The sequence below is a fragment of the Petaurus breviceps genome, unplaced genomic scaffold, assembly GCF_028583685.1.
Source record: "Petaurus breviceps papuanus isolate PSGF00001 unplaced genomic scaffold, PetGlider_PUasm1.0 688, whole genome shotgun sequence".
NCBI lineage: Eukaryota > Metazoa > Chordata > Mammalia > Diprotodontia > Petauridae > Petaurus > Petaurus breviceps.
In genome coordinates this window covers 23,650,835-23,675,929 of record NW_027186457.1, presented here as the reverse complement: position 1 = coordinate 23,675,929, position 25,095 = coordinate 23,650,835, and the positions used below count along the sequence as shown (strand labels likewise).

The following is a 25,095-nucleotide window of genomic DNA, read 5'->3' as shown; positions in this document are numbered from 1 at the left end:
TAACATCATAGAGATGAGGGTAGAGACCTGACCTGTGATTTCACTGCTGTAGGAAACTCCCTCTACCACAGCAGGTTGGCGCCTTTTCTGTGGCTTTAGTCTTAGAGTTAACCTAAGAGGTCCAGGGTGCCAGCCAGTATGTATCAGAGGCAGGACTTGAATCTAACACCTCATCCTAACTTCTAAGCCACTGATTTTTCTTAGGAAGTCCTTGAACCCTTCCCCCTGGAACCAGGCTTCCTTTTCCACCTCTCGTTACATACATGTCTATACAGGCAGCCATACGAACTCCAGGAAGCCTTTCCTGATACCCCGAGCTGCTCGGGTCTTCCCCCTTTTCCTCCCAACAACAACAAAAAAAGTGACCTTGTATTTGTGCTTGGCACACAGGCCAAGGCACTTAGTAAGTACTTCCTATTGCTGCCTGCTATTCCTTTTTGGTTAGCCTGAATAGATAGATACCTATTCCTGGAGATATGAATGGTCTTTACTTTACCCTCACTGAAGCAGCCCAGATAACTAACTGGAAGTTGTTCCATCATGTCTGATTCTTCATGACCCCATTTGGGGTTTTCTTGACAGAGATGCTGGAGTAGCTTGCCATTTCTTTCTCCAGCTCATTTTGCAGATAAGGAAACAGAGGCAAACAGGGTTAAGTGACTTGCCCAGGATCACAAGGCTAGTAAATGTCTGAGGCTGGATTGGAACTCAGGCTTTTCTGACTCCAGGCCTGGCACCCTCTCCACTGAGCTGCTCAGATGAGTATAAACTTTCCCCAAACCACCATAATGAACCTATATAAAGGTCACGTAAACAAGGAGCAGATTGATTCATTAGGTTCTTGTCTACACCTCAGTTATCAACTGAAATCAACTGTTCATGTAAGCAGTATGTTTGCATGTTGTCTATCCCATGACCCTATGCTATGCTCCTTGAGGGCAGGGACTGTCTTTTTGCCTTTCCTTGCCTCCCTGATGTTTTGCAGAGTGCCTGATGGTACCAGAAAGAGCTTCACACGTGGCTGTTGGTTTGACCCAGTTGTCCCTGATTTATCTCAAAGCATTACTCCCTGCCTCAAAGAGAGATGTTTGGATCTCAGAGGGAACTTCATAGTTCCACATTCCAGCTAGTGACTGAGTTAATAAATGATTATCCTTCACTCTATAATAAAACAAAAAACAGAAACGCATAACTGAATTTACGGATGGCTGGTCCACTGAGTCCAGTGGACTCAAGGAGGCAAAAAGGAATCATGTTAAGACCGCTGGACCTGAAGCTAGAAAACCTGGGTCTATCACTGATTTTGCTGTGTGACCCTGGGCGGGCCCCCTCAGATCTCTGTGACTCAGTTCCCTCATCTATAAAACGGACCCCTTAATAATTCCTACACCACCAACTTTCAGAGTTGTTGCAGAGAACTCTGAGGATACAGATTTAAAGTCAGAAGAAACCTTTGAGGTGATCAAGTCTATCCCTCTCATTTTAAAGCTGAGGAAATGGAGGTCCAGAGTCACCCAGCAGTTACCACATATCTGAAGCAGGATTTGAACTCAGATCTTCCTCTGGTCATTATGCCACAGTACCTTCCTCACTTAGAAGACTTCTGAAGCTCTAGAACTGTGAGTTATCACCACAGTCATTGGCCCTGTGAAGGGGACAAATCAGTCAGGTATAAGGTCCAAGGTATAGTGCATCATGTGTCACTAAGTGACATATCACTGCCTGCCCATCACAGCCTGCCCAGACATGAGGTCCTTAGTCATGGGTGGAGGAAGCATTGCAAGCTTAGGGCTTGAAATGACTCCAAGCTGTTCCATATTTAAGGGCTCTGGGTACCACACAGAGAAAGGAAATCTTTTTAGGAAAAGGTTTAGAAGAGGAATAGAAAGTCTCTTGGCACTTGAAGTACCCACCATTTCCTTTAAAACAATGCTTAGCTGAAGGAAGTAGGTGTGTGTTGGGGAGTAGGTGCAGAGGCAGTTTATTTCCCCTGTGAAACAAACAATTCTAGAAGAACAGAGACAGACAGGGGACCCATTCTGGCAGACACCCCATGCCCAGCCTTGGCTGAGTGGCTGAAAATCCATCCAGGATGTTTCCCCCTGCTCAAAACAAGGGTAATTCCCTCTTCCAGCTCCAGGGTGGGCAGAGAAAGGAACAGACGAGAGCAGCCGCCCCACCAGCAGGCTGGGCACTTACCACCTGTCCTGGCCCCTGCTGCCAAAGCCTCCATACAGCTGGCAAATTTGGAGACCAGACCCCTGATGGAATTCCCCATGACTGGTACTAACAGAAGGGATCGAGCAATTGTCCAGACTCCTCTCCTGCAAGCTCAGCCCTTTTCCCTAGGACTGAGCACTCTGTCCTGGGAGGAAATGATCCAGTCAGGATCAAGGAAAAAACAAAACAAAACAAAAAACACAAATCACCCTATTCTGTAAAGAAAAAAAAAAACAAGTGTTCAGATCCAAATTATTTCCAAGCAACTGTGAATGCCGAGAAGCTGGTTTCCCCTGAGTTTAGCTGGCTACTACTGATAACATAGGTAGGAGGCCTGCCCCCTTCTCCCCCCAGCTACTGGGCCTGCCCCATGAATAACCAAATCCAGTGTGGGAGAGAGGCATGTCCTCTGGAGTGCTGGAATCATTATAATCTGGACGGGCCCCAGCTCTTTTATTCCAAAGAAAGTACGGGGATGTAGGGGATCTGTCTGTCTGTTCCTCCGCTGAGAGGGTGGGTCATTCCAGCCTCCCCAGGCATCTAAACAAGGCTGGCTGGCTCTGCTCTAGGCCCTAAGGCCCTTGGCAAGGAGGCTCGCCTTCTCACTAAATGGGGGTGCGCTTTCCCGTCTCCTGGCAGGCCAAGGACAAACAGGGGTTGAAGCTGCCCAGGCTCCAGCCTTTGCATCATCCTTACAAAGTCACAACTGCCTGTCCTCGAGGCAACTTTCTAACAAGTGTCGACTGTCCAGACCGAACCTGGAATAGCATTCCTTTCAACTGCAAAGCTGGGTTCAAACTCTGCCCCAGACATTTGCTACCCACAATTCCTACATCTGTAAAATGAGGATAATAATAGCAATCACTCAGGCTCCCACCATCAGTTTTATCTTTGACCCCTCACTCTTACCTATGTTGTCAAATCCACATCTAACCCCTTCTTCTGTTCACATAGCCACCACCCTAGGGCAGACCCTCGTTCTGTCTTGTAATATTTTCCCAATCATTCTTCCTCTGTCTCTCCTCTGAGATCCATCCTTCACATAGCTAGTAAAGCCCTTTTCCTTTTTTTTGGAGGCAATCAGGGTTAAGTGACTTGTCCAAGGTCACACAGCTAGTAGGTATCTGAATTCAGGTCCAGTGCCAGGGCTCTGTCCGTTCTGCCACCTAGCTGTCCCTAAAGACCATCACTGTCTTACTCATCAAACTCCAATAGCTCCCCACTATTTATAGAATCTAGCAGAAATGCTTCCACTTGGCAGTTAAATAAGACCTTTTACAACCTGCCCCCAACCTGTGCCTTTTCAAATTGAGTACACATCACTCCTCTCCTCACACTCCCCACACTCGAAATGGATTTCTTGCCATTCATAAAACATGAACACATTTCCGACCTGGGAGGTTTGCACTGACTGTCCATCCATACCTGGAATGCACTCCCTCCTCCCTCCTGCCTTGGAAAATCCCTTATTTCTTCCAAAATTCAGCTCAAACTGTCTTCTATGTGGAGTCTTCTCTGATTTCCCCAGAAGATGCTGCTCCCCACCCACACCACCCACTCCCATCACCATAACTTTATTTGTTTTGGACGTGTTTTCTATATATTCTCTCTTATTATCTCCACTAATAGAATACAAAATCTTTGAGGGTGGGGATTGTTTCATTCCCTGTACTTTCCCCCAGTATTTAGCACAATGTCTAGCAAACAGTTGGTGCTTAATAACTGCTTATTGTTGACTCATTCATCCATTCTTCCTTTATTAAGCACCAGCTATGGAGAGACACTTTGGATACAAAGTTCAAGAAGGGCAGTCCCCTCAAGGAATCTACATTCTCAAAGTTGGGAATCATACTGAAATTTCCATAGTTCAAAGCCCCCATGATTTCAATAGTTTGGACCCTCCCTTCACCAATGCAGATGTCCCTCAAGTGAGGACACAGCCTTTGAGAGCTGGTATGGTCTAGATGTTTGTCCGCCTACGGTCAGCTTGGGATGAGCTTCTCTGGACCTAGCCAGGCTGGCCCTCAGATAACAGATGTAAAATTTGTTCCCTGGGCCCAAGGGGACAAGAAGACTTTATTTACCTTACCTTACCTTGCAGTTCACTAGCATAGAATTCAAGGACACCTCCATGCCATGGAGATGCATCAAAGGAGGGTTCAAAGCCTACCTAAGCAAGACACTTTCCCTTCCTGGGCCTCAGTTTCCTCATCTATAAAGTTAGGAGACTTGAGGTCCCTTCCAATTCCCATCTATGATCCCTTGTTAGTTTAATGCTGTTAAAATTAAAAGGCATCTCCCTCCTTTCAGCTACCAATCAATAAATGTTGGGCTGGGAAGACATGGGTTTTGTTAATGTAGGCTGCTTGGGTATTTATTAGGAAGTGTCAATATTATGTTGAAACAAAATCTAGTGACAAGCTTTTTTTTTTAAAGAAAAGACCTAGTGCTGAAAGTAAGGACACCCTCATGCTCCCCCACTGGCATTTGGAGCTGATGCTTGTCAACGTTTTACATTGACCAGGCCCATAGCTGGAAGCTTCTTGCTGGGAATTTGTGCTGGGCTTAAACAGACAACTCCTTCCATGTGCATTGCCAAGGGAAGCTAGGCCCAGATTGGCTCGGTGACCCCACGGGGAGAGGGCTAGGATTAGAGCATTAATAATAAATTAGTTGAAAGCAAGTCAAATCCCCTGGGCTAATAGGCTTAGACACAACATACATGTGAACACACATGATGTTTGAAACCATTCATGGAATTTGCCCCCCTGGGAGCTGAAATCTAAAAGGGCTCTTGGCTGGCGGTGAGACCACCAGGCTTCCAAGACATCACCAAGCTATTCCTTGGCATCAGGGGCAGCTGTGGTCCACCCGGGCACCGGGGGAGTAGAGAGAGAGGGTCCTAAATAACTTCCTTCAGGTGTTGCAAAGAAAAAAACAGTGTCTTCTCAGGCAAAAAGACCCAAAGATCCCTTCTACAGAAGCAAGAGTAGTGGAAAGAAAGTTAGCCCTGGAATAAGAGGGCCATGGGTTCAGAGCTATGGTCCTAAGTGACTTCACCTACCTCCACCTCTAAAACAGGAGGAAGTCTTCTAGTCCCCTTTAACAGATGAAAAAATCAAGTCCCAGAGAAGAAAAGATTTCACAAGTTCATACCCATTTTAAAGGCAGATCTGGAATTTGAACTCAGGTCCACTAGCTAAGTAGTATAGTGGGTAGAACACTGGAGCTGGAGTCAGGAAGACTCATCTTCCTGAGCTCAAATTTGGCCTCAGACAATTACTAGATGTATGACCCTGGGGAGGTCACTTAATCCTCCTTGCCTCAGTTTCCTCATCTGTAAAAATGAGTTGGAGAAGGAAATGGCAATCACTTTAGTATCTCTGCCAAGAAACCAACCCTCAGAAGGGGTCATGGAGAGTCAGACAGGACTGAAAGTGACTGAACAACCACCACATACACTCCATGTGTGGTGCTTGTATAACACCACGCTATCTCTCCCTCATTTTGCAGACAATGAAACTGAGACTCAAAGAAGGAAAAAAGTCACTTAAGTTGTAAGAGGTGAATCTGAGAATTGATTTTACATTCTCTGGCTCTAATGAGAAGAATCTTCCCATTAGGCCAAGCCATCTCGGAAGTTCTGGGTCCAAATCTCTCCTTCAAAACGTACAGGCTGGATGACCCTGAACAAGTTACTAAAGCCCTCTTGGCTTCAGCTTCTTTATCTATAAAATAGGAATGTTATGAGGCTGGAATGAGAGAATAAAGCCTTTTGCAGACTTTAAAGTGCTACAAATAACAATAACTAGGGTCAGTAGAGAGATGTAGAACCATCACAGAGAACTCCCTGGGTACCCCCTGGGGCCAGAATGAACTGCATCAGGCAAGAGCAAATGGGATGGACTGGGGGGGGGGGTGGTCTATGCCCATGGACCCTTCTGCTGGGGAGGCCAATGTTCATGGTTTGCTTGAATTCAAAAGTTTTGAGCTGCAGCCAATTTTGTGTCCACATTAAGTCTGTCACCAAGATGGTATGCATCCCAGGAACAGAGGGCTACCAGGCTTCTGTAATGTTAATGGGATATAAGATCTTCTCCACGTATTAAGAGGCCTCACCTGGAGTCCATTAAAGGAAGCTTGCTTAGGGGAGGTTTGCTTGTAGGAAGGCTTTCACACCTTTTGTTAATTTCTAATTAGGCACTGAGTCATGAAGGTAGTGATGCCCTCTGACTCTAAAAAGGGTATATATACTCTGAGGTTAGCATTTTTTCTTGTCTTTTTGGAGGGGAGAAGGCAGGGTAATTGGAGTTAAGTTACTTGCTCAAGGTCACAAGGTTACACAGCTAGTAAGTGTTGTCTGAGGTCAGATTTGAACTCAGGTCTTCCTGACTCCAGGGCTGGTGTTCTATTCACTGTGCCACTTAGCTGCCCCTGAGGTTAGCATTTGCTTTGGGGCTCACTCATGGAAAGACTGTTCCTGTGATTTGACCACATGAAACTCTGGGTAGCTGTTAAGGAACCCCCTGGCTTTGAAAAACTCAAATGTTGGTGCTTCTCTCTCTGGTAACTATGTATATATTGCCTTGGTCAGACACTTAGATCTGTCTGTTGATTTGTGCTAATTTCTCAGACCGCTAGAAGCCCTGTCTGTTGATTTTTATTTCTCTGTGTGTATTTTCTCCACTTTCTTTGTTTGGATTTTCTCTGAAGTTCAGGGTACTGACTTTTCCCCTGAACTAGTGAATATATTTTTAAAAGACTGCTGACCCCATAAACAGTTATCTTTCCTGGTAAAGCAGATCTAAGAACCTGTGCCAGCAGCCATCCTGGCTATGCCAGGGTAGATGCTGCTACAGCTGCATAAAGAAGATCAGGGACGAGACAGAAAATATGGTACAGATGAAAATGTCTGTATTGATAAGAATTGGAATAGGGCGTGTGAATGGTCCAGGCCCTTCTTGCCTGGGTAAGATCCAGTCTTGATAGATAGATTAGATAGATGGATGGATGAATGAATGAATGAATGAATAAGTAGGAAGAATAAAAAATAAATGGATGAATGAACAAATAAATAAATGGATACATAAATGAATGAATGAATGAAAAAAGAAAGAAAGAAAATTTATACAAAATATAGCATCTTTCAGGGATACAGTTTAAGTCACTATTAATTCTGTTTAACCTTAGAGCTATTATAATCACTACTAAATTGAACTGAGTATAGCCTCTAAAATAAAGAAGTGGTCATACCAAAACATCTTATTAATCACTTGATATATATGACCCAAATAAAAAACTCATTAAATAGCTTCTCTTTCTTATGGAAATGTCATTTGGAGTCAATAAATGATTTTTTTTTACCATGTACAAACAAAAGATAGATACTAAAAGATTCAAACTTGAATTCAGATGCCAAATAGAACCAAAGGATAAAGCTGATAATTACAAACACCTTGATCTCCTCCAGGTAAGATAAAACTGAAGGCAAACAAGGCAAAAGGTTAACTGTGTATGTCAAGAGACTTGCTGGCATCCTTGAATCAAAGCTCAATGACAAGAACATATTTAAAGAAATTATCACCAACAAAAGACTAGTCTCAGTATACACTTTCAGAACTGTAAAATTACTATAACATATTTTTTAAAATACTAACAAAAATACTTTGTTACATACAATATTAACCAAATACAGGAAATACTACCTTAAAGCAGTTGTGGAAAGATTAATGTTCCCTCATCAAATATAAGTTCATAACTCACAAAAATACTTTTGGAGCAAAAGGGCATCATGCCACTATGAAAGAGTAAAGGTTGATAATAGGTACATGTGCCAATATATTTGCTTAATGTGATCAAAAGTAGTTTAACATGGATGCTGTCCATGAAATAGCTAAGATTGTAGAATGCAATCAAAAATCCCTCCACAAGCATGAACTCAACCAATAATATGTCAACAACAACAACAAAACATCAAGCAAATGACTCAATATTATGGATTTGGGGGTTCAAATGGAAGGGCTTATAATGGCAATTCAAGACCAGGTCTTTGCCCCTAGAAATTACAGAAAAAGTCTCTTTGAGGAACCCAGGTATGTTGATCCAATACAGAGGCTGCCAGAAAACAGTAGAGACTGGAAAAGTTGTCACTGTTGGCTGCAAAAACTTAGAATCAATAAAATACCTAGCTTGACATTAGCAGATAGTTAGGATTGTACAACAAAAGCTGGCTATCCTTCATAAACTAACAAACAAATCCCTGTACTACAAATACATATCGGGCAGCTAGGTGGTGCAACGAATAGAGTACCAGCCCTGGAGTCAGGAGGACCTGAGTTCAAATCCAGCCTCAGACACTTGACACAAAAACTAGCCATGTGACCTTGGGCAAGTTACTTAACCCCAACTGCCCTCCAAAAAAAAAGGCAGAAAACAAAAATACATATCTCAAAATATCCTTGAGAATTCAACAAATAAACCTTTTACAACCAGACCATGTTTCTAATTGCCCAGATACAACACTGAACCATAAAAATTTAAGAATAATGTTCTTAATATATGTTGCCATAACAAATACTCATAATCTCTGAATAATGGGAAACCCAGAGCTTTCAAAACAAAAGGACAAAGGAGGAGAAATATGTCTTTGAGAAAAAGATGGTATGGGGTGGCTAGATGGCGCAGTGCCTAGAGCACCAGCCCTGGAGTCAGGAAGACCTGAATTTCAAATCCAGTCTCAGACACTTAACACAAAAAACTAGCCGTGTGCCCTTGGGCAAGTCACTTAACCCCAACTGCCCTACTTTCCTCCCTCCAAAAAAAAAGGATTGTGTACATATCATCCTCTTGTCTTCTATTGGAGCTGTACCATTAGAATGTAAGCTCCTCAACAGCAAGGACTATTTTTGTTTTTTCTCTGTATCCCCAAATTTAGCCCAGTAAGCACTTCTTAAATATTTATTGATTAATTGCTTAGTTGTGCCAAGGATACTTTTAATGGCCTACAAATGATAAACTTATATCATGATTTATTTATTCAATATAAAAAAATCATTTTATTCACTTGTGTGAGTGTGACATTAAACATTAAAAAAAAAAACAAGAAAGCAATCTGTTCTAGGATCATTTATATCTGATCTCCATCCAACTGTGATGAAAGGAATGAGACTACAACAATCATTATAGCATGGGTCACAGTTATAAAGCAAGGAAGAACCTTCAAAGTTATCTACTCTAATGCTACCATTTTACAGATGAGAAAACTAAGGCCCAGAGTGGATAAGTGACTCGCTTAAAGTTACACAAGTACAAAGTGGCCAAGAAAGACTAGAACTCCAACTCCAAGACTCCTTTCACCAGACCATGATGTCTAGTGCATATTTCTAGACAGCAGAGGAAAAGTCCTAGTAAATAAGGAGAGAATGAAGAGGTGAGGGGGTTAGATGGAGAAAGACCAATTAGGAAATCTTCCCAAGAGGAAATGGCAGGAGGGGGCAAGGAGAGGGGTGGACCTCCACCAGCCAGAAGATCAAACACCAATCTTTGGGCACTAGAGAAAAGCAGAAAAGGACTAACACATAGATGATACAGGTAGAGATAGAGATAATATTGGTAGATATAAGTATGGATGATAGAGATAAATTTAGATATGATATATAGATTACATAGATAGACGTAGATATAGGTAGTATTTTGTAATCCTTATGGTATCACATTGGATATCCTGGCTTCTTAGTTTTCTTTCTGCCTCAATCCTTCTGTTTTTCCTCACTGCAATCTCCTCCCCTCCCTCCATCCTTCTCTCTTCTCCCTGTCCCTCACATCTATTCTGGCTTCACTTTCTTTCCTTCAAAGTCTTACGCACATAGTTAAATTGTTCTTTACCTTTGGATTCCTTGGGCCTTGGTCTAGCACATGCCCTGTCCATCTTCAGCTCTGGGTCCTGCCCATCCTATGCCTTCTTTGCTCCTTCTCCTGAGCTGCCAAACACCATGGTAGGAAATCACACAACCATGCTGACAACTTGATCTTCTACCAAGTTGCATTACCCAACCTCAGCTAGGCCCTCACTGCTGCAGGGCAACCCTTTTATTCTTCCCTCCCTCCTGGGCCCTCCATTATGCTTCCTGTACTTGTTTCCTTTTTGCCTCCACATCTTTTCTGCTTCATCTTTAGTCCTGTTACTTCTTTGTATCTTAATTCTCTCACCTGTAAGAACTATAATGCCTGCCAGAGGCATATCTAAGGTAAGACACAGAAATCGAATTGCACTTATCAATAGGTAGAAGCATGAGAACTTAACACTCAGTTAGCAAGAATAATTAGGCAAAACAAGAAGCTTTGCTGCTCCAGTCCAGACCCCATTTGGGATTTCTTGGCAAAGATACTAGAGTGGTTTGCCATTTCATTCTCCAGCTCATTTTACATATCAGGAAACTGAGGCAAGCAGGGTTAAATGACTCACCCAGGGTAACAGCTAGTAAGTGTCTGAGGCCAGATTTGAACTGAGGAAGATGAGTCTTCCTGATTCCAGGTCCAGCCCTCTATCCACCAAGCCACCTAGCTGCCCCATCCAATTAGGAGAATACTAGATGTTTTACTTTCCTCTATCCCCTTTCAGCAGCCACACTCCAGGAGAGTTTTCTCCTTTACTACCACACCCTTGTTTCTCTCCAAGTAGCAGCAGCAGCAGCAACAGAAGGTTTCCTTCTTGTAGTAGGGCCAGTGAGAAAGTAGATTTGAGGATGCCTTTTGGGCAGCACAGCACAACAGATTTCAGAGGAAGAAATCCATTGGTCATGTATCGGTGAATGTCTCTCAGTCATATAAATTTGAACTAGAACTTCAAATAGATCTTCATGAGACCCTTATCCAAGAAATTTGCTGCAAAGGTTTTTTTCCCTAGCAACTGAAGTCCCTTCTCACTTCACCCGCATTAGATTTTTGTCCATGCCAAAACTTTTGAATTTTATTTAATCAAAACTGTCTGCCTTATCTTCTGTGATCTTCTCCACTTTTGTTCAGTCATGAACTCTTCCTCATCCATAGATCATAAGAGTAATTTCTTCCTTTCTTCTTGAATTTGCTTATGATGTCACCATTTACATGTAAGTTATGTACCATTTGGAGTTTATCTTGGCTGAGTGATGTAATATAATGAAGTTTGAAACCCACCCCTGATATGTACTGCTTCTGTGACCTTGGGCAAGTGATTCACTTATCTGACCTTTTGTTCTGTCCTATATAAAATGAGGGGATTGACATAGGCAGGATGGGGAACCTGGGGCAGGTGAGGAGGGAGAGCATTCCAGGCATGGGGAACATAGCAGATGATGTATCTTCTGTGAGAAGCAGTAAAGAGGCTGGTGTGGTTGGATTGTAGACTGTACAAAGGAGAATAAAGTGGAAGAAGCCTAGAAAGGCAGGACAGGACTAAATTATGAGGGCTATGTCTCAAATGGATTTTATATTTGATCCTAGAGGTAATAGGGAGTCACAGGAGTTCTTGGTGGGCCAGAGGGAGACTTAGTCAGGCCTCTGTTTCATGAAAAATCATTTTGGCAGTTGAGTGGAGGTGGATTTAGGGTTGGGAAAGGCTTGAAGCAGGAAAATCAATTAGAAGGCTAGTCAATACTCCAGTGAAGAGGTCATGATGGTTCATCCTGGGGTGTGGTGGCTACATAAGTTGAAGAGAAGGGAAACTGAGGTCCCCAAAGTTGAATTGATTTGTCCAGGATGGAACAATCATAAATGTCAAAGTTGGTCTAATAACCTAGGTCTCTCTTGACTCCAACTGTAGCTGCTGCCCACCTTCACCCTTTCTCTTGAGTGTTAGAAAAAAAAGGGAGATGGGGCGGCCAGGTAGCACAGCGAGTAAGAGCACTGGCCCCAGTGTTGGGATGAACTGGGGATCAAATCTGGGCTCAGATACTTAGCACCCACCCAGAAATAACTGGCCCTGTAACCTTGAGCAAGTTACTTAACCCCAATTGCTTTAAAAAAAAAAAAAGGGAGAGAGTAGATTCTAGAGATAACTGTGAAAGTAGAATTGATAAGACTTGACAAACGATGAATGAATGAAAAAAGTATTTAAGTACTTACTGTGTGCTAAGTATTGAAAATACAAATGCAAAAAAAAAAAAACAAAACAAGGCAGTGACTGCCCTCAAGGAGCTAATATCCTAATAGGGGAAGACAGCCCATGTAGGAGAGTGGCCAGGAAAGCTACAGGGTTGGTAAGGGGAGTCACAGGGGGATTGACTGACCTGTCTTTTTCAGGAATGGTGATGTAGACTTGAGTACTTATTAGGCTCAGAGCACAGGGTAGAAATGAGCTGTTAGGCAGAAATAGTGTGGTCAGGGTGTGGCATGACATAAAGAAGGCCTAAGAACACTGCCCGTGGTCTGGGTCAGGTTGGTGACAGAGAACCCTTACGTAATCAGAAACCTAGGTGATTATGGGGAGTGAGAGAAAAGAAAATGTCAGAGAGGACTCCAAGCCTGTGACCTGGACGGAGCATAGATTTAGAGCTAAAAGGGACTTGAAAAAATATCTAGTCCAAACTTTTCATTTTACAGATAAGTAAACTGAGGCACAAAGTGCTCTGTGCCTTGCCCAGGGCCATGTGTGGATTTTAATGCAGGTCTTCTGACACCAAACTCCCCTCTCTGCTCCACCTCACATTTTGTTCCCTCAGCAGAAACAAGAAATATGAGAACAGAGAGCGAGGGAGGAGCTTGGGTTCTGGGCTCACAGGAAAGGATGCCCAACTTACCTATTGTCATGCTACTATCAGTAGTGACTCAGAATCAAAGGATGCTTAGTCACCGTTGGCAAAGCTCCTAGCTGCCAAATGATTCCATCCATCCCCGAGTGACTGGGGTCTTCCTGACTGCCCAGCTACATTGTAGGGGCTGCAGGAACATTTGTCACCGGGACACATAGCCTACCTTTTCTGGATGTTAATCTTTGCATTTGATTGTCAAGTACATAGGAGACATAGGAGTGGAGCGGGTCTGAATCAGTCCCAGATACACAGGGAATTGCTTCCCAGAGGAGCCTCTGTCCAGGTTCCAAAGGGAAAAGCTGTAGAACTTGTTTCTTTAGTTTAATGGATTGTGACTTGACTTGGAGCAATTATAGAATCTCAAAATAAAAGAGTTGAAAGGGCTCAGAAGCTTGTTAATCCAAACTGTGCCTGGCCATTTAGGCCATCAGGCACAAGAAGAAAAGAAGGAAGGGGGAAAGGGGAAAAGGAAGGAGGGAAGCATTTATTAAGCGCTTATTAGGTACAAAGTCCATGCTAAACCTTGAGGATACAAATAGAAAAGTCAGATAGTCCTGCCCTCAAGGAGTTCACATTCCCTTTTTTTTTTTTTTTGCTTTTTGGAGGGGGGAGGTAGGGCAATTGGGGTTAAGTGACTTGCCCAAGGTCACATGGCTAGTTTTTTGTGTTAAGTGTCTGAGGCCAGATTTGAACCCAGGTCCTCCTGACTCCAGGGCCGGTGCTCTATTCACTTCACCCTGAAGGAGTTCACACTCTAATGGGGGAGAACACATATGGAAGATTTATGATGCAAGTCAGATGGAAAGGTTCCATGATCATTAGGGCAAAGCATTTCTGGGAGAGTCCCATGAAATGCGCAGCCTGGATTTAGCAGCCCAGAGGACCACAGAAATTCATAGAGTCATGGGACCTTAGATCTTGTTGTCTGTCCTTCCTTCTCTAGAAAGGACATCAGGGGTCTGGCTGTGGTTCACCTCTTTCACTCTACAGATGAGGAAGCTGGGGCCCAGAGGAATGAAAAGGAGGTCACATGGATGGAAGAAGTAAGACTGGAGCCCTGATCCTCTGATTCCAAATCCTTTTGTCTATGACTCATACTGGCTGGGTGACACTGAGCAGGTTACTTCATCTCTCAGTCCCAGGCATCTCTGGAGATTGGTAGAGGGGATTTTCCTACTAGAAGTAAGGAAAATCACAGGTGTGACCAGTAAGAAGAAAAGCATTCAACTTGATTTGGCTTCTGATCCAGAACCTTAACTAGCCTGGGGTAACTGGAGCTTTGTCTCAGGACGCCATATTTCGAGGTCACTGAGAGGCTCTGCAATCACTCTGCCTTGTCTTCTTTTCCCCCTCCTCTCTCCCTCCCCCAGCATATGCCTTTCAGCAGCATCCCTGGTTCTCTATCTCCCCAACACAGAAAAGTGTCCATTCCACCTTCCCCTTCACCTGCAGACTTTGGCTGCCCTGCAGGACAGCCCCAGAACAAAGCTTCCTAGTTATGGCTCTGGTCCCACTTGCTAAGAAAACTTAGCTCACAGATACAATAATAACAACATCTAACATTTGCATAGGGCTTCAAGGTTTACAAAGTGCTTTACATATGTCTTCTCATTTGACCCTCACAACAACCCAAAGGGATAGGTGCAATTATTATCCTCATTTTACAGATGTGGAAACTGAGGCAAACTGAAGTTAAGTGGCCTGCCCAGGGTCACCCAGCTGATAAGTGTCTAAGGCAGAACTCCAATTCAGCTCTTTCAGACTCCCAATCTTCTACCCACTTCACCATTTAATTGCCCTAGAGGGATGCACAGAAATTACTTGTGCCTTTCTCACCTAATTAGGCTGGCTCTGCCAAGATGCTCAAGCAACCTGAAGGTCCAGCAGGAAAGAATTATTTTGTGATATGGGGTAAGTCAGAGAACTTCTGCGTATTTAAATTTCCAGCTGTAAAACTGAGATGTTGTTAACCCCAAGGCTGATTTGAAAAGAAGCTGGAGGCTAATTCGCTGGTGGAAAATACAGCTTTTCTTGATTTGATCATTGGGCAAACCCTGGTGCTTAGGGCGGCAGCTGATTCTGGCTGAGACACTGAGACACTGGAGCCCCAAGCTTTCACTAATGAGGCCCCAGAAGCACCTGCGGTCTGTCAGTGCCCCTAGCATATCCCATCAACTATTCTCTGCAATGATAATGAGATCCCTTCCTGGATGTCATGCTGCCCCATCCTCTGGGATTTCTCCCAGCAGATTAGGGGTGACAATGTTGTCCTGAAAACAGTGGCCTCATTTGAGGGTCAGTGACAGGTCTCCAAAGTCTCAACACAAATGTTACCTCTGATTTTGTGTCAAATGAAACCTCCAATTTGTACACAGGGCAATCTAGACACTGATCCAGACTCCTCTCCCAGCTTCTAGGTCGCCAATATGCCCTTCCCCAAGCACAGAAGGAAGACTAGTAATGGCAGTCAGCCACCATTTATCAAGGGCTTACTATGGGCCAGGCACTGTGCCAAGCTGCCTGCCCTCAAGGAGCTGACATTCTAATGGGGGAAATGGCACATAAGCATCTGTGAGCATACAAGAAATACACAGTATACATGGATAACTTCATAGGAAAGATACCAATGACTGGAGGAGGGAGGGGAAGAAACTGAAAAAAAAGGCTCTTTCAGAAGGCAGTTAGGGAAGTAAGGAGGCAGAGGTAAGGAGAGGGCATATTCTTCCCCTCGATGGGAGGTCCTGCAAAAAGGCTTTCTCCATTTTGGCTTTTCTTTCTGGTATCCTGGTTAGGTTTATTGTTGGTCAGGCTTCTGATGTGAGAATTTACGTGTAAGGAATTCCTGGTGTGAAAATACCCTTCTCTGCTGCAGATTGGCCATTTTCAGTCTTAGAGAATGACCTAGGGCACTGAGAAGTTAAATGGTCATGAAGTCAGAAGGGGTCCGAGGCTGAATTGGCAGCCCGGTCCTTCTGACTTCCCAGACCATACTGTGATGCCTCTCTCCTGGTGGGGTTACCAATTTTGTCTTCAAAAATGGTTCCATGGTTCTAGCAAAATTACAGACTACAAACGACAAGATTAAAAATAAAACTTTCCATTTTTAAAAGCAAAACGTGATGAGTTGAAACAATCTCCCCCTCCCCTCCAACAAGATGTGGCTCATGTCAGTAAAAAGGGAAGGGAAAATTGCTGGGGCCTGCATACAAGGTGAGTTTGTAGATAGCAAATGATCCTTAAGTGAGGTGCTTGTGGTATTGTTTGATTTGGCCTAATTTCAACTGAAAATCCATTTTGTTTCTAAATCGGCTTGCTGTTAGATTCCCAGAATCTCAGCAATGGAAGGAACCTTAGAAGGCTGTCTGGCCCAGAGTTCTGGCCAGACTCTGTAGCCTCCTGTCCCTGTCGGCGCCAGGTCTGTGATCCTGTGACCTCTGACACACAGCTGGGTAAGGATCCCCACTACAACATCCCTGACAAATGTTCATCCAGCCTCTGCCTGAACACCTCCAGGGACGGGGGTCTCACTACTTACCAAGGCAGTCCATTACACTTTAGGGCTCTAGTCATTAGCAAGTTTTTCTTTACCTCAAACCTAAATTACCCTCATTGAAACTTCCCCCTCTGCTCTCAGTTCTGTCTTTGGTGGTCAACCAGAGAAACTGTTCCTTCTCCCCTGTGATATACTAAAAGTCAGCCATTGTATCCCTCCCAAGTCATTTCTTTTCCTGACTCTCTTCTGACATCCCCAGTTCTGATCCTCATTAGGCCTGGACTCAAGGCCTTTTAACATCTTGGTTGTCCCTCCCCCTGCACGTAGCCCAGCACCTGGTATGCGGTAGGCTCTCAATAAATGTTTATCGATTGATTGTCCTCCAGACTGTTGAAGTCCTTCCTAAAGCAGGCTCCCACTGGGCAGATTCAGTTGGACCAGGGCACAGATATCTGGACTATTACCTCCTTAGCCCTGGAAGCTGTGCACCTTTTAATGCAGCCCAGTACCCCATTTGTTTTTTGGATTGCCAAAAATAACTCCTGCTTGTTGGAACCAAAAGTAAAAGATATTTTAAAAGTCATAGTTGCTGCAAAGATTTGTCAACAATTCCATGAAATGTCAAGGATATGCCCACAGCCTAGACCACTTATCTCCAGGCTCTGTTGGGAAGAGACCTAGGACCCAGGAAATTCACCTGAGGATCTGGGACAAAGGCCCTCTTCACCTACTTGGCTATTTTTGCCAGGGTTTGTTCTACCCCAGCTTTAATCCTTCACTCCCAGAAGGGGCCAGGAAGCCAAGGGGCTGGAATTCATCTCTCCCAGGTGTGGGGCCTTTCAGAGCACAGAAGGAAAATGTGGAAGTCATCTAAGAGGAATGCGGCAAAGTAAGAGGCCACCCATCAAGTTTTGGGGGCAGCTAGGTGGCTCAGGGGATGGAGTGCCTGGTCTGGAGTCAAGAAGACTCATCTTCCTGAGTTCAAATCTGGCCTCAGACACTTACTAGCTGTGTGACCCTAGGCAAGTCACTTAACCCTGATTGCCTCAGTTTCCTCATCTGTAAAATAAGTTGGAGAAGGAAACAGCAAACCACTTCCAGTAGCTTTACCAAGAAATCCCCAAATGGAGTAGCAAAGAGCTAGAAGCAGCTGGGAAATGACTGAAAAACAATAGCCAAGTTTCTGGTTCAGGGTGGTCCACCTTAGGTCCCTTGTGTCCTTGAATATGCACACTGATGGCATATAGAGAAAGTCAGAGGGCAGGGGGAGTCAAGATGTCAGAGTAGAAGTGGGACCTCCCCACTGCTCCAGCTTCCACCTTCCCCACTCCATGTAAAAAGGGGATTCTAAACAAACTTTGGAGCTGCAGAACCCACAAAATGACACAGAGAAGCTAACCTCCCGCTGAGGACAGCCCAGCAGGCTGGCAGGAATCAGCCAGCACAGTGCTCTGGGAGCTGAGCCCAGCCCCACACTGAGGCCTTAGCCCCAGGGCAGGCCTGACCAGCCGCTGGCCGGAGGGACTCCAGATCAGCAGCAGCTGTGGCCATTTCCAGATTTATCAACACATAGATGTGAAGGACAAAGTGATAGATCAATACAGTCTGGACTTTGGTTTGAAGTAAGTGGGAGAGTGTGGCTTTTGCCCCCCAGGGGAGAAGTTGCTGAGATGCCAGGAACAGCCAGCCAGGGCCACGTGGCAGCTTCAGCTCCTGGCCTGCAGAGTATAGGGGGGCCAAGCACCAGTCTGAGGGGGAATCGCTCTTGCTTTAACCTACTTGGATCTGGATTGCAGTCTAGGGTGGAGGTCCTGGGGTGTGTGTCCAGCTTGCCAGAGCGTGTGGAGACCTCAGAGAGGGCACCCAACTAATACCTCCGGCAGCTGAGAAAACCCCAGCATTTGGGATGAAAGCTCCCCTGTCTGGTGATAGAGTCCTACTGTGGCAAAAAGCCCAGGGGTCAAGTGACCGAGGGGCGACGTGACCAGGCAAAGGAAACAAAGCAGACAGAAGATTCCAACATTAGACTCCTATTTGGGGGACAAAAAGGAGCAAAGCATGGAACAGGAGGAAGACAGTGAAGTCAGAACTCCTGAACCAAAAGCTTCAAAGGAAAATAAGAGCTGGTTACAGGCCATAGAGGACCTTAAGAAGCAGATAAGAGAAGTGGAGGAAAAATTGGGAAGAGAAATGAGAACAATGCAAGAAAATTAAGAAATGAGAGTCAACAGCCTGACTGAGGAAAATCACAGCTTGAAAAATAGACTAACTCAAATGGCAAAAGAGGCTCAAAAAGGCAATGAGGAGAAGAATGCCTTAAAAAGCTAAATTTTCCAGATGGAAAAAGAATCTCAAAAGCTCAATGAGGAGAATCATTCCTTCAGAATTAGATTGGAGCAAATGGAAGCTAACGACTTTATGAGAAATCAAGATGCTGTTAAACAGATCCAAACAAATGAAAGAATAGAAAGCAATGTGAAATATCTCATGGGAAAAACCACTGACCTGGAAAATAGATACAGGAGAGATAATTTTAAAATTATTGGACTACCTGAAAGCCATGATCAAAGTGAGAAAGTCAGACTAGGAAGGAACTTTCATGATCATCTAGTCCAAGAGGCAATATAGTGGCATTAGATAGAGTGCTGGACTTGGAATCAGAAGACCTGTGTTCAAATCCTATCTCAGTTACTAGCTATGGACAAGTCACTTAAGCTAGCTCAGCTCTCAGTTTACTTATCTGTAAAAAGGAGGGTTGGGTTCCATGGCCTCTAAGGTCGCTTCCAGCCCTAAATCTGTAATCCCATAAATCAGAGTCAAATTATAGAGGACCATAAATGGCAGACCAAGGAATCCAGACCACAGTACAGATCTGAGTTGGAAGGGACCTCAGTGGTCACCCAGTCTAACCCAAATATGAAGAAGAACACCATGGAGGGCATCCCCAACAAGTGGTCATCTGGCCTTGGTTGAAAGATTTCTAGTGAGGTGACCCACAAGCTCCCAAGGCATCCTTTCCCACTAATGGACAGCTCTAATTGTGAGGAAGGACCTCCTCCTATCTGCTTCTCTGTAACCCTTATACACACACACACACACATATACACACATACACACCACACACATACCACACACACCATACAACACACACACACACACACAAATACCCCTTCCACCTTCAGTTTCATTGCTTCCCATTTCTATCCCTGGGGGCCCAGCAGATCAAATCTATTCCTTCTTCCCCATGATAGCCCTTTGGATACTTGAAGGCACCTGTCATGACTCTCCTTTCCCCTCTCCCCCGATGTTTTCTCTTCTCTATGTTATGTCTAATTCCTTCAATCAATTAAAAACTGACCTTAGATACTTGCTGTGTGACCCTGGGCAGGTCACTTAACCTCCTTCTGTCTCAGTTATCCCCCAGGATTGTTGGGAGGATAAAATGAGATGATATTTGTTAAGCAATTTGAAAACCTTAAAGTGCTACATAAATGCTAGCTATTATTACTATGATTGTCATTAATCAATTCTCATATGGCTGACCTTCAACTATGATGACCACTGCACTTTGAGTCAGTTATATTGTTAAGGTTTTCTTTTTTAATTTCCCTCAGACATCCAGCTGAATACAATAGAAAACACAGGTGCCAATGAATGTTTTCTGGGGACTCTCCCACCTCCTTGTATGCACAGCTCTGAGGTTCCATTCAAAACCAGGAATTGACTTCCAGCTCTGCACCTGCCATGGGTGAGCACAAGGAAATGGAGTGGCCAGTGGCATTAGGGTCATTCAGGAGCTCTAAGAATCAACCATGTGGTGGCTTCAACTCTGAAGGGCAAAGTGTCAAAAAGGTATAAACAAATGAAAAAGTTTCATGTCTGAGCCAGGTCTGCCCTAGCAAAGATGAGGGGAATGTATGTGATTTTTAGCAACTATCTTCATGGGCTCAGTTCTAGAAGGGCCATCTAGTTTAACCTCCTTATTTTGCAGATGAGGAAATTGAGTCTCAGAGAAGGGAAGTGATGTTTTAGGTTAATCTAGTTCTTAAAATACCAAGATTACAGGACTGAGCTCCTTGGAGATCACAGATTCAGGGCAAAGGGAAAGGAAGCCACACCCAAAGAGTGATGGTACCACACATGGATGTCGGCATCATATTCCAAAAAGGTAGAGTATACAGAGCTTCCCCTCCCCCTTCCAGTTTGTCCCTAGCTCCATGAACAAGCTAGTGGCTCAGATATGCAATAAGACACGTCTGATCCAAGGCCCCCAAATCACCCTGGGCTCAAACAAATAAAGAGTGTTAAACAGAGTCAACATGACATTAATAGAAAACTACTCCTTCGCCCTTGGCAAGACAGTGGTGCAATCTGGACTGCTGAAACCAGGCTATTTTCTGGGTTGGATGATAAGGAATGAGCAATGAGGGGCAAGCAAACTTAATTCTAACTGTGCTAAAGCAAGGAACTGGGAATCTGAGCAGTGCCTGGACTTGGGGGGCCAGGGGAGCCTCAGCGTTCATGCATCCTAAAAGCTAGAACTGTACCAGTTAAACTGGTTTTCATAATCTTACAAGAGAATGATAGGATCTCAGAGTTAGCATCCCAACCCAAACCTGAGCAAGAAATCCCTGTACAAAATACTCTACAAATCATCACCCAGCCTTTACTTGAAGACCTCCAGAGGGAGCCCATTCCACTTTTGGATGGCTCTTTTTTTCTTTTTTCTTTCTTTAGGCAATCATGGTTAAGTGACTCACCCAGAGTCACACAGCTAGTGTCTGAGGCTGTATTTGAACTCAGGTCCTCCTGAGCACCTCCTGTGCTTTGTGCACTGTGGTGCCCCCTAGCTGATCCAACTCGCTTTGTCAAGAAGGTTTTCCTCACGTTGAGTCATCAGTGAGCGGCTAGGGAGACAAGGAGGTTGTTGTTGAAGATTCACTGACATGTTCATACTGTTACTAGTCAGGATGATCTAGCTCAACCCTCTCATTTTACAGATGAACAAGCAAGACCCAGAGAGGTCTGTGGCCAAGTGACTGGCCTGTGGTCACATGGGTGGTAAGTGACAGAGCCGGGACTGGAATGCAGAGCCTCTGGCTCCTAACCCAGTGCTCTCCCCACTATGCCATGACCCTTGGAGTTTTAACCCTGGTGTGGAGCTAGGACAAGATCAGGCAGGGGAACAGGGGCATGACATCATCCATGTTTGTTGAATTGAATTGCCTGTTGATGTGTCTTTGGTTTGGTTTTTAAACCAATAATGATGGAGAAAACTCTTCTCACCAGTTAAGGTTTCAGGGGCTCTAACTTATATTCAACCTAGGCCACTCTTGGTTTTATTCTAACTTGTATTCTAACTTGGGGTGTGCTTCCTATAGGTCAGAATGCTGATTCAATCAAAATGTCTGGAGACAATACAAAAAGTGATGGCTCAGGATTCTGAGGATCTGTATTCAAATCCTGGCTTTGTCACTTACCTTCTGTGTGACCTAGGGCAAGTCACTTAATCTCCATGGGCTTCAATTTCCCCATTTGTAAAGTGAGGTATTGGACCAGATGATCTATTGAGTCCCCTATATATTTGTGATCTTAAGAACAAGAATTTTTAAGCACCTACTAGGTGCCAGATACTATTCTACTCACTAAGCTTACTAAGACAAAAATGGAAGAATCCCTGTTCTCAGGGAGCTTACATTCTAAAAGGAAAAAATGAATATAAATAAATGAAAGAAAAAATAGCATGTATATAAATAAATAAAATGAATACTAAATTGTTGTGGGAGTTAAGAGTACGCAGTACCTGGCATACAGTAAGCACTTAATAAATGCTTGCTGGTTGGTTGATTGAATAGCATTAGGAATTGGAGAAGGAAGAACCAATAATATAAATATATATACATATGTCATTATGATATTTACCTTTATAGCCTACCCCAAGGTAAAGTGGAAAGAGCTCTAGATGAAGGTGGGGGGGAGAGGCGTGAGGGGGAAGGGACACTTGGGATCCAGTGTCTCTTACTGCACTATGAGCATGAGCAAATTGTTCTCTGAACCCTCAGTTTCCTCATCCATACAATGGACATGATAATTATCACGTTAGAGGCCAGTGGATTATTGCGAGGAAACCCTATCTTTTAAAAAAAGAAAGCCAAAAGGAGTGTGACTCCCAAAGCTTCAGGCATAAAGAAGCCTGGAGCCAATCTCTGCACTTCTCAGTTGGAAATTCTGCTAGGTGAAATTGTCTGCACTTGGCTTCCCCATCAATGGGTCTGGATTTTTCCAGGGAGCCGCCTGGCTGGTTCATTTCAGTAGCATCACAGAATTTCAGAGTTGGAAAGGACCACAGCAGCCATCTAGTCCAACCCCTACCAGAAAAGCCCCTGCATTCATTTCTCATTTTCCAGTCGAATGGCCACACCAACTACCCAGCTAGACCAGAAAAAAAGAATATTTGAGAGACTGAAGCTAGCCTCCATGTGCTGATTCACCCATCATCCGGCTGTTCAACCACTTCTGCTTTAGGGTTAGTTTTGCCAGCCATGCCCAGAATGGGCACTAACCAGACCAGCCAGGCATGGTCTGAGCAAAGCAGCTTTGTCGTCATCATCTTGAAGCTACTATGTCTCAGGAGCCCCAAGCTCAGCAAAGCAGCCCTCATACAAAGGGGATCAGAAACATATGCCTGGGTCTGACCCAGACCAGGCTGATAGGTAACCGAGAACCACAGCGGACAGCTCCCCAAGAGGATCTGATAGGAACCGGAGGGGAATCAAGCAGCTTTGCCAGAGATGCCCTCAGACTCCCGTAACAGACTCTGGAGGAAAGGTTAGGTAAGATAGCAACACCCAAAGAGCCACGTCCTCAGTGAGGGGATGACCAGCGCTCCCTGTTCCCCAGGGACTGGGTATGCCTGGAAAGTAGAGACACCTGGGGACATGTGAAAGGGATACTGCCCCCCACCCCCTGCAAACACGCCCTCTACCACACCTTCCCCACCTCAAGCCCAAAGGCTTTACTCACCGACATGGGTGATCACTGTGGCCAGCCGCTGGGTGAGCTCCTGGTGGGACATTTCGTCTTCTTTTAACCAAAATAGCATTTCACAGAAGCCCTACCCAATGATCTTCTTAAATATTAACTAATGGCAACGACGGTGCGTGTTTTAAAGGTGTCCAGCGCTGGGGATGCTGAGGACGCACGCTCACTCACTCACTCATTCAGGCACAAAGAGAGAACCACTCCCAGCTGAGACTGAGAGCTCTGCTCTCCCCCAACCTCTCACTCACAGCCGGGGTGTGAAAGCCATTCTCCAATTCCTAATGCTATTCAATCAATCAACCAGCAAAAAAGCAAGCAGAAAGCCCGACAGCAGCTTGGTGAAGTGGGCTGTTTGAGGTCACACACATACACACGCACACACATACACAAGCACAGACATACACGCACGCACACACAGCGCAGGTCTTGGGGAAAATGAAGGGCAGAACCAGCCGCTAGTTCTGAGTCAGCAGCGCATCTCTCTCCCCCCCCTCCTGGGGAGCTCTTGATAATTTGTGGTCCTCAAGCCAGCCGCGGGCCAAGGCTGCAGGAGCTGGATCCGATGGCAGGCACCTGCCTCCAGGGACGCTTGGGATGAAGGATGCTCTGAGTGTGCAGAGAGCAGGAAAAACCCCGGAGCCAGGGCCAAGAAGGGGATTGGAGCGGGTGGGCGGGGGAGGCAGCCAGGAGGCCTCCTGATGGGCGGCTGGCGGCCTCTTCATCTCGCAGCCCAGCCCAACCCAGCCCAGCCCATCCCGGCCCAGCCCGAGCTCCTGTCTGGTGCCTCCCCTCGAAGCCCGCACCAGGCTGGGCTGGGCAAAGGGGTGGGGCCTGGCGCTGGGCGGAGGAGGCAGGAGGTGGCGATGCCGAGGCTTTCTGGGGAGATGCTCCCTGTTCCCAAGCTCCTCCTCCCTTTTCTCACACCGGGAAAGCTGGGTCCCCTCTGGCACGCGTCTCTCCGTGGAGACAGTCTCCCCTTCCTTCCCCCAGCGCCCCCAAAGCCGGAGCTCACGGCGTGGGCCCTCGATGTCCGCCTGGGGTATAGAGGCGGGAGGTGGGGGAAGGCGTGCCAAGGCTGGGGCTAAGGCGTGGGGAGGGGCTGCGAAGTCGGCTGCCCGACATTCTCCCTCCCCCTCTTTCCTCTGTCTGTCGTCCCCGCCCCAGTTCCTGCAGAGGAACAGCTGCGGGGAGGGGGCTAAGGTGGAGGGGGAAGGGAGGCAGGCTGGGGCGCCTACCTCCAATGGAAGGAGACTTGGCTCGGCTTCAGGGGGTCCCCTCGTCCCCTCGATTGAACCCCAGTGCCAGGGGCCTTTAGGAAAGGACTGGGAAAGGGGGCATGCCTGGATCCAAAGCACCCACACCCACTAGCTCCTCACACGGCTTCCCCCCCCCCCCAGATTCCAGTTGTGGTTTTGTTTGAGGTGCTGTCAATCTCCTATATACACTTGAGGGCACATACATGATCACACAGCGAGAAAACATCTGCATGTGTATATGTACATATAAATGTGTGGGTAGTGGGTTTCTCTGTGTGAATCAGTGTACAGGTACACA

General features: G+C 45.3%; 1 protein-coding gene across 1 annotated transcript in view; it reads right to left on the bottom strand.

Moving 5' to 3' along the window:
* The window catches only part of MCF2L2 (MCF.2 cell line derived transforming sequence-like 2), a 348,809-nt gene extending 324,440 nt beyond the window's left edge, over positions 1-24,369 (bottom strand). Inside the window, exon 1 of the mRNA XM_069104786.1 lies at positions 23,524-24,369. Within this exon, the coding sequence (XP_068960887.1) occupies positions 23,524-23,602 (79 nt within the window). The 5' untranslated portion in view covers positions 23,603-24,369. The remainder of the gene's footprint in view (positions 1-23,523) is intronic.
* Between the last annotated feature and the right edge of the window lie 726 nt (positions 24,370-25,095).